This window comes from Gavialis gangeticus, unplaced genomic scaffold, assembly GCF_001723915.1.
Source record: "Gavialis gangeticus isolate Ggan-Ray unplaced genomic scaffold, GavGan_comp1, whole genome shotgun sequence".
Taxonomy (NCBI): Eukaryota; Metazoa; Chordata; order Crocodylia; family Gavialidae; genus Gavialis; species Gavialis gangeticus.
Window position 1 is genome coordinate 7,860,422 of NW_017729011.1, and position 10,550 is coordinate 7,870,971.

A 10,550-nucleotide genomic window follows, 5' to 3' on the forward strand; every position below is an offset into this window, starting at 1 on the left:
TGGGGGAGGGGCAGGGGGGGCAGGCCGGAGCCCCAGTACCCCCCCCCCCCCCCCCCCCCGAGAGCACTGGCCAGGGAGTGGGAGCGCCGGATGAAGCACTGAGGCCACTTCCGGGAGTGCTGTGGCTGCTTCCCAGTCATTGAGATTGGGTACGAAGGGACTTCCCCCCCAGTTGGCGTGATCACCCACAGGGGGACCCCCCCCACCCCAGTCACTGACTGGTTGCCAGGGAGGCATGTGCCCCCCCCTCCCGACTGAGGTGGCACCAGTCGCCCACGAATAGAAGCCAGTATGCAAAATACAGGTCTGTGAAAATGCGAAGGCATGGCAGTAAGGATCAGAGGCCATGGGAGACATTAGGTGTGGGACAGATGATAGGTGTGTGGGGGGGAAGGTGGGAATGTAGACGTGGAGATAGAGTGTAGAGAGGTTACCTGGGGTTACTGGATGGCAGGCTGGTTCTAATGTGCCATAGATCCAATGTCTATAATCTCACAATCTCAAAAGGACTTTCACTTGACAAGGACACTCTTCCAGAGAGATAGATCACACTTTTGAAAGACACGCCCCCTACCCCTCATCCCCTGGCTACCACGCAAAGAATTGCTGCAGTACAAAAAGAAAATGCCCACAAATCATGGATCACTAGTTATGACATATCATCCCTCCTGGGACCCTATATGGAAAATCCTCAAACAGTTGCAACCCATACTAGAAGAAGACCCATTCTTAAAGTGGTCTTCCCAGAACCCATCCTAGCCTTCAAACAAGCATCGAACCTTGCTAACCTCATCGCCAGAAGCAAACGTCCTTTGGACCAAAGCACACTGAATGGATCCAGACCATGCTGGGACAAGAAATATAAAACCTGCCAACACATCTCCACCACTCCCACAATAACTATACCCCACAACAGAACCATCAGCATCCCTGGATCTTATACCTGCAGCTCCAGAAATTGAATACATCTCATCCAGTGCGCTAACTGCCCTGATGAAAAATACGTAGGAGAAACCAAACAACAATTGTGCACCTGAATGAATGCACACCGAAAATCTATCAAAGACAAAAATACCCAATTACCTGTGGGAGAACGTCTCACACGACGGCTACTCTTTCTCCAGTCTCTCAGCTGTAATCCTCAAAGGGAATTTAGAAAACACCTTTCATGGACAAGCCTACAAACTTCACTTCCTAAATCTACTAGATAAAAAAAATCGTGGACTAAATCAAGATATTGGATTTATGGCACATAAGGTGCCTCTACACATCACCGCATGGTGACACTGCTACAGCACCATGCTTGAGTACTTCCAAAAGTCGCTGAAGCAGTGGACTCTAGCCAAGGAGCACGTTGCTGCTGTGACGTAGCTGGCAGTCATGTATAGACACACAGTCGCTATGTTGCCTTATCGCACCATACAGTGACGTAGCGCATCATTACATCACTATAGGGCGAAGTGCAGATGCACCCATTACAACCTGCCTGTTATCCAATTAACCCCAGGTAACCTCTCTACATTTTGTCAGGTACATTCTATCACCAGGTCTACATTCCTCCCTTTTCCCTCTACCCCCAACCTGTTTCACACCTATTGTCTCGCATTGCCCCTGATCCTCACTGCCATGCATTTGTATTTTCACAGACCTGCATTTTGCATATTGCAGGAGAACGCAAAACAACAACAGACTCTCCCTATGCCTGAAGAAGGGTGCTTGTGCCTGGAAGCTTGTAAAGAATGGTTTGAGGTACCCATTTTATGGAAAGGATAATTTATATGAGCATATCATCTATAACCAGGTCTTTCAAAAGTAATGAACACTCCTAGAATACAGTAAAATTAGTGGATGTTGCAGGTGCCCAATACCTTACAAAATCAGCTACAAAGAGAATGAATTGCAGACAAAGCAGCATAACACAGGATTGCAAAATTCCAGTTGGCTGCTCTGATTTCATGAAAACTTCCTTTGAAAAAGCCCCATAAATTTATTTGGAGAAGAGTGGTGGACAGGGAAGTGGGGAAGAAAAGAGAAAAGAGGGAACTTTACTTGAAAGCTTATAGCATTTAGAAAATGGTACCATCTTTGTAGGGGGGTGTTATTATTATTATCATTCTGAATAAGAGATATCATTAACACTGATTGCCATTTTCTTTCAAACTCTATCAGGATACATCTGTGTAGTCATAAGCACATCTGCATTAATATTTAGTACTTATTGACAAATGATATTGTATTAGTGCTAAAAGCTCCCTCACTTTTATGCCAGGCTCTGTATAAACACATAACAGAAAAGCAAGCCCTGCCTCAAAAAGCATAGGTTTTCCTTACGTCCAGTGAGCTCAGATTGCTTTGCAAAGGAGAGCAAGACTCATTAGACCCATTTTACAGTGGGGAAAATGAGACAAAAAGAGTTCAGGGGCCTTGCTGAAGGCTACACAGGGAGTTATCGGCAGAACTACTCAAAAGCTCACATCCACATACGGCCAGCTGTATCTCTTTCACTATGGACCAGATCTGTGATCTGGGTTGCATCAATACGTGTGATGATCTGTGAGTCTGTGTACCATATGTTAGGTTTTCAAATGTGTGTATCATTTCTCCGTAGGCTGAGGTCTGGTTTTTGCCTCTTTAGATCTTTAGATGGGAGGCTGTGTTTTGGGAGCTGTCCTGTGAACTCTGATGTTTTTGGTTATAGATCAGTATAATACAATTTTATTTTGTATAGGTTCCTTTTGTACAAACTGCCCTCCAAAATGCCTTAAGCAATCATTCAGCTATAAGAGCAGAGAGGAAGAGAGCTCAAAACACATGAGCATGTTTTCCATATGAGGCTGGGACTGTCATGTGCAAAGCGGTAGGATGATGCAGGAGACGGTGCCAAACAGCAGAAGCTTCAGAGAAGTCTCTTACTTTAAATGTGCCACAGCAGCGTAAGAGTCACAGCTAAGAGCATTGTTAGATGGCTCAGAGACATTGAGAACAGGAGGAGCAGAGAGAGGACGGCTGCAGGAAAGTTGAAGCAAGAGCATGTAGGTTTCAAAAGCGGGGCAATTAGGTAATAAGATCTTGAGTTAGGCATGGAGGCATCAGAGCCTTCAGAATACAGAGAATGGTGGTAATGTGACGGTGCTTCTTGGTGTGTGGGAAGAGGAGGGCAGCAGTATCACATGCATGCTGTTATCTGGAGAGCTGAGACTTGGGAAGCTCATTATAGGTGCATTGCACTTAGTGTCCTTGGAAAGACTTATGGGCAGGCAGCCTGTGCTTTCCAGTACACTCTTAAATGTCACATTTTCACCCAGCTGTCAAACTGTGTAACTAAAGGGACCTTTCTTATGACTATAAATAAATAAATAAACACCCTGTGACAGCTGTTTGATTGCCCTTTTCTTAAGGATTCAGTTCAGGAGTTGGGGGAGATCATTGTAATCCTATCATTGCTTCATTAGGCAGCAGAAAAGTAACAAGGAATTACCAGTATTTCCCAGACTCAGACTGTGCCTCACCAAAAAGAAACCAGTGCCCACAGAAAGGTAGCAGGGATGTTCTTTTAAGGAAAGTACACAAGTGCGGATCAAAGGTCATGGTTCTCGTTCTATCACAGACTGCATAATCCTGGATGAGTCAGGTGGGGCCTGACCCTGAGAATCAGAGTTTCTTGAGTTAAACACTGTATGTGGGTTTTCCAGAGAGCTGGATAACTGCAAGATCATTAATAGCAGCTGTAATGATGCAAGACAAAGTAAAGTGATCCAAAAATATTGAGGGGTTGAGAGAGAGAGAGAGTCTGTAAGTAAGAGCTGCATCTGACTTAAAATAGAACCGTACGCAAAATGTAGTGTGAGCTACAGAATAAACCAGTATGTATACTGCCGCCTAATAATACAGCGTGCTGCTAATAATGTGAGCATCTGAGTGTCTCAGCAAGACTTGAAGCTATTAATGAATACAGCCTCCCAGTTCCACTCTGTGGCAGGTAATTATTGCTGTCATTTGGCCCAAGTGGTTAGTTGATTTACGCCGTTTCTAGGTTGCATCTTTATGGAAGAGAAATTGATGATGGAGTCAGGTACTTCAATGATGGAGTCAGGTACTTCTTTAGTGCACTCCTGCTTATTTATAAAGCATGTTCATAAAATGTCGTTTGCTTTGTTCCAGTAACAACCAAACCGCAGAAGACAGTTTTGTTGTTCACTGTTACAAGCCTCTTTCCAGTCAGCCCTCTACACAGAAGCTCATTCTCATAGCTCTTCTCAAGGTTACTTTTACAAGTGCTTCTCTGACTGTCCATCAAGCTTCCTTACTGCTGCCTTAGGCCTGGTCTCTCCTTACCTTGTTCAGCTGCGGTACCTCAGAATTAATACTGTTTCTCAATACATGCTCTTGCTGTCATTAATATGAACCTTGCTGCTTTTTCTACAGGCATTGCCTTATGTGTGTCTCCTCATTGCGATGCTCTTCTTCATCTATGCCATTATTGGCATGCAGGTAAAGTTTGGCCTTCAGTCTTGAACATGAGAACACAGGATTTGCTATGCAGAACAAATCGGATTAGATACCGGGAAAGCCGTCTTACTGCAGTGAACCTCTGCTGGGTGTTTTAGTTTGGGGGGAGGAGTTTTTTTCATTAACTCATTTCCAGAGTAGAAGAGGTGCCAAGAAGGCAAAATGCCACCTTTCTATCCCCACCCCCACATCTTGTGCCGACAGAAGACAGATATACCAATAAATTCACGCTGGGCATGCTAAATGAGTGTTACTTGCATCTCTCTCATTTCTTGGGGACTAACCTTAGCCTGGGCATGAGCAGCTGTAACTCTTTTTGCAATCAGTGAAGGTCACACCTGTCTGTGGTAGTGGAGGTGGTCTGGATATCAGCGAAGCAGGCTGTCCTGTATTCTCATGTTTGATCATTTTTTCTTTCACACCACCTTCTGCCTCTTCCTCCCCACAAGTTACTCCTATTTTGCATATCTTGCATTTTGCAAGTTACAGTATCACTCTGTCTCGGTAACATAAGAATGTAAGAAGTGCCATACTGGGTCAGATTAATGGTCCATCTAGCCCAGTCGCCCATCTCTGACATTGGCAGAAGTGGATGCTAGAGGGAGAACACTGAACTGGATAGATTTAGAGTGATCTATCGCCTATTCATTCAGTACCCTCCTTGGCAGCCACCATTATTCATTTATAGATGCCAGGGGAAACATTTCCAATCATTCCATTCAATAGCTATTAATAGACTGTATTAGCATAGCCAGGTTCAAAAAGGGACTAGACAATCTGCATTTACCACCTCCAGTGGCAGTGGATTCCACATGTTAACTACGTATTGCATAAAAAGTACTTTCTCTTGTTAGTTTTAAACCTGTCTCCTGCTAATTTCAGTGGGTGTCCCTACTTCTAGTATTCCGAGACTTGGTGAACAACAGTTTCCTGTTCGTTTGGTCCACACCCTTCATGATTTTATAGACCTCTATTATATTTCCCCTCAGCCTTCTCCTTTCTAAACTAAAGAGTCCTAGGATTTTTACTGTCTTCTAGCATGGCAACTTCTCCATACCCCTGATCATTTTTGTATTTTTCTAATTTACTACATCCTTTTTGAAACGTGGAGACCAGAACTGCACAATGTATTTGAGATGGAGGTGCCATGGATTTGTAAAATGACATGATGATGATCTCTGTTTTGTTTTCTATTCCCTTCTTAATGATGCCCAACATTTAATGGCTTTTTTTTGGTTGCCTCTGCACATTGTGCTCATGTTTTTAGAGAGCTATCTACAATGACTCTAGGGACTCTTTTCTGAGTTGTGACAGCTAATTCAGACCCCAACATATAGTTGAGGTATTTTTTTCCTAGGTGCTTTACCTTGTTCTTGTCAACACTGAAATTCATCTGCCATTTTTTTTTTGCTCACTCACTTCGGTTGGTGAGGACTTTCTGCTGCTTCTCTCCATCAGGTTGGGATTGGACTACCCAAAATAATTTGGTATCATCTGCAAACTTGGAGATTTCATTATGTGCCCTTATTTCCCAGTCACTGATGAAACTGTTGAACAAAATTAGGCCCAACACAGATCCCTGTGGAACACCACATTTGACCTCCCTCCAGCCTCAAAAGTGATCATTTAGCCTCACCCGTTGCTTCCTACCTTTTAATCAGTCCATGAACAAACCTTCCCTCCAATCCTGCAGCACCAATTTTTTTCCTTTTTTTTTTTAAGCCTTTGGTGAAGGACCTTGTCAAAAGCTTTTTGAAAGTCCAAATATATTATGTTAACTGGATCCCCCTTGGCCACATCAGCTTTATGACCAGTTACACCAGTTTGTCGTATTTCTCATGGCTTACATCATTATTGACTCTGGCTCAGAGATTCCTATGGAAACTTACTCCAGCCTGTAAATGGCCTTAATTGCTTTTGTTTTCTTTTTCAGGTATTTGGAAACATTGCACTAGATGATGATTCCTCAATTAATCGACACAATAACTTCAGAACATTCTTGCAAGCCCTGATGCTACTGTTCAGGTAAATAAAATGCAAAATAAAAAGGTTTAGGTTTTCAGTACTGATAATTAAGCTGCTGTATTCTCAGTTCGGTAGAGCATGCAACTTTCAAAACTTCCACTTTCTGCTCTTTTTATTCCTGGGCAGTTCTACTAGAAATATATCTGCCAAACTTTGAAAGCAAATTGTTTCTGTTTCCTTCCAGCTGTATTCATAATTCTTAAATTTTGCTTTTATGTTATGTTTGCACCATGACTGACTTAAATTTTAACCTTTCAAAGCTATACCTTGTTCAGAATGTGTCTATTCTTATATAGGCTCAGTTTCATTTGAAAAGCAGCATGTTTTAAGGAGAAAAGTTAGTGAAATATAGCATTCTTTCCCACCAACCAGGAAGCCATTTTCATGGATCTAACAAAATAAACAAAAAATGCTCCAGAGTCGAGCTATGTGCACACAAAATGGTTAGTATTTACATAACAGTACTTCTAGCACCAGTGTCATGGCTACAGTCAACAAGTGAAATTATATTGTAATGATGTCATGCTTGTAACTAAATAGTCTATTGGGGGGGTTGATTAGCGTAATTTCTACGCAGCCAGATAATGAAATTAGCTTTCTCCAGTTCACTCATGCAGTTGAAAATAATAAATTGAAATTAATCCTTTCATCTTGACAAAATCAGCTTTTTCAGTCTTGTTCCTGGACCTTTTTGTCCAAGTTCTGGTTCATGGTTCATGATATAGCCCACTTTTCACTGCAGCAACACTGCAGAAGGTTACAGAGCCAGTTTAACCAGCTACTTGAGGATCCTTCCAGCATACGGTGAATTCTGAGTAGTAAAGAAAAGGGAGCCTTTGTCTGGTGATCACCAAGGGTTGTATCTCACATAACTTACAAGAACCTCAAGGCTGATCTAATTTGCATTTAGGTCCCAAAACCGCTTTAGAGTTAAGACCAAGACATGAGTGGAGCACTGAGTTGGAAGTTTTCCGTGGATAAAGAGAATACATCAACGCTCAGGCACCTTTATCCATTACTTTCCCCCTTCATTGATATTTATTAGAATTTGTAAAACCTAAGTGGAAAAAGAAATCAAAGAGCAAAGATGTTCAGACTTTTCCAGTGAGCTTAAGTCATGGTACTAGCAACATTTTATGAATACTTCACAGTCACTTTCCATGGGTGAAGACACTTATACAAGAGGTAGAGGCAACTGAGACTTAAGCCCCTTCCATAAGTTATGGGCCTGATACAGAAATTATTGAACAAAGATTTCTGGCCTGTGTTAGGCAAGAAGGCAGAGTAGATAATAACAATGGCCCCATCTGGCTTTAAAACCCATGAATCTGTGAATTACAAAGTTTCAGAATCTCATTCATTTTATAAAAGAAGGTTCAGAGGAGACGGGCAGTGACTGCACTAAGAGCAAAAGCACATTAACTGAATCCTTCTGGAACTCAGTGTGCTTGTATGCTTGTGTTTATATGCATGTATGTGTGCACGTGTGGGTTTATGTTGTCCCTTACATGTTTAGGCTTCTTTTAGATTTGTCCCCCTAGGATCAAACATGGCAGTTGGGATTCACTCTGGGAACATATAAACTTATTCTTGCATCTTACTGCAGGAACTGCTGTCATGTGTAAAATGAGAAGAGGGAGAGGAGGTGGGAACAGATTAAAGAACAACCCAGGAGACTGTCATAAAAAATGTATCTGTGTCAGAGTAATCAACCACAGCATTCAGATGCTTTTGCATCTGCTTGAAATGATGGATTGAGATAGAAGAGTCTACTTTTGTTTCACTTCCTCTCCATTGGGTTTCCAGCTACCATCAAGGCAGAGCTGTTTGGGATTTTTTTTTTACTTGTTTGATTACATTTGTCCTTTGTACATGACTTATTTAAATGAATTGGTCTCACTTCCCAGAAACAGAATAAGTTTATCCTGTCTGAGCCTGTTAGGTTTATTTTGATTCCCAATGACATGAAAGCAAGTTTTCCTTTTCTTTCCTTTTCCAAAGTTGCCAATGAAGCAGATACAGTCCATACCAGTAGAGACTCCTAATTCATGTTGACACTATTCCCTTCTACAGAGCCTTCCATCAAAGAATTACAAGTATTTGATACATGTTCAATAAGCCCCCTGATGCTCCATGCCTTGAGTCTGACCAGGGGAGCCTGGAGTTTAAATAGGTTGAGAACCACTGAATTACAGAAAAAGGGATTTAGCTGTCTGATGGTATACCTTGCAAACAAGGAATGTGGTTACCTAGGCAAGCTTAAAGGAACTTTATGAAGTAGTAATGCATATTTTTACTCCTGTACACAAGCAGGCAATAGACAGAGGAGTTAGTTTGTAACAGAATCTGATAACACTATTCAAACTAGAACTTAAGTGGTTAGAGAGGGTCTGCACTGTTGCTTTGACACGCTACCCAGTGAAAAGGCACTCAGTGGTCTGATTAGCTTTGATTGTGTATTCTCCTGGGGTCAAAACTACTCACTCACCCTTCCGCTGTAATTTTGTCCCCACTTGCAGGAGTGCTACAGGGGAAGGCTGGCATGAGATCATGTTGTCATGCCTCAGTAACAGAGCCTGTGATCCACGATCTGGCCTCACCAAAGATGAATGTGGAAGTGACTTTGCCTATTTTTACTTTGTCTCTTTCATCTTCCTCTGCTCCTTTCTGGTAAGTCAATCCCACCCTTTTATTTCCCTCCACATTAGCAAGCTGCAGGCTTTACATCGGTCCTCCCTAACTCCGCTGGTTCCCTTCCCACTTAACACAGAGCAGGTCCCTCTTGCCCTCTCTGTATCCTTGTTTCCTGCTGCTCTCTAATTATGATTTATACAACATTAAAAGACAATTCCATTAAAAAGCATTTATTATCATAGTGATAAAACCCCTGTAATCCCCAAAGAGATAATTTAGTAATTAGTTTTATGTGAAGGTCTTCATCTTTCTCCTGGTGGGGGGTCTCCTTTTTTGAATTAAACATTAATCTGTTTTGTCTCAACTCATAAAAGGTCTTTTGAAGAATGGGATTGGGAATGGGGAGGGGCTCAGAGCAGAAGGGACACTATTGATTCTGAATTGCTCTAAGAAACATTCAGCAAAGCACTGTGTTCGTGTTTGTGTGATGGTTTGGGCTGCTGCTTTATTCATTCTTTTTTTTTTTTTTTAATAAATAAAATGACCATCATTTTCCAGTGGTGACAGTTGGGAAATCTTCAGGCACAAAAGTGAAAAGAACTCACAGATCTACTGTACCTGAGTCAGGTCATAGTTTTGCAGGCAGGACTAGCAATGAACTTTTAACTAGTGCTACCATGTTTTGCAGAACTCTTTTCATTCTTGGGGCCTGTTTCCCCATTCTGAGACACAGGAGAACTTGGTAAAAGAAAAAAGAATAAACGCAGAAACTGAAGGAATAAAAATCATAGCTTTGAACTTTACCAAAACCAAATGTGTTGTCCCCTACATATGACTCCTGACTGTATTCTAGAACACAGAAATGAGTTTCCTGTAAGTTAAGATCTGTTTATGAGTCAGAATTCCTAAATATAGTTAATCCCTGCTACCCACAGAAATATCCTTATGGGAAAATTAACTTCAAATGGCAGAGGGACATACCACCTCAGAGAAATGGTCACCATTGGGTCCCTTGGCCAGCTGGCACCCTCTTCATGACATATGGCATATGACACCTTCCTGCAAGTATTAAAATTCTTAGAACCCTGCGAATTTATAAAAAGTTATGGCTCCATTTACAGATTCCTTTAGAACTCCAGCACTTTAAAGCACAAATCTTTCCTTATACAAATCCCTAATCTAGCATTAGAAAATCTCTGTGTTATTTTAAAGTCCATTAACTTTCTTACAGTTCCCCCCCCCCCAAAGAAAAAAAAAAATCTTGCCAAATCACATTGACTTCCACACCCAAAGAAGAGTAGCAAAATTGGGGGCTGCTGCACATCTGTGTAATATGCAGCCCTGCATGAATTTATTCTTTGAGTCAATGCTCCCAGGAGCAT

The 10,550-nt window shown here is 41.9% G+C and overlaps 1 protein-coding gene across 4 annotated transcripts in view; it reads left to right on the forward strand.

Annotated features, from left to right (window-relative positions):
* CACNA1B (calcium voltage-gated channel subunit alpha1 B) overlaps positions 1-10,550 on the forward strand; it is a 644,201-nt gene that overhangs the window by 569,723 nt on the left and 63,928 nt on the right. For all 4 annotated transcript variants that reach the window (XM_019510484.1, XM_019510481.1, XM_019510482.1 and 1 more), the window contains 3 exons: positions 4,426-4,491; positions 6,443-6,534; positions 9,054-9,204. In XM_019510484.1, the coding sequence (XP_019366029.1) occupies positions 4,426-4,491; positions 6,443-6,534; positions 9,054-9,204 (309 nt within the window). The remainder of the gene's footprint in view (positions 1-4,425; positions 4,492-6,442; positions 6,535-9,053; positions 9,205-10,550) is intronic.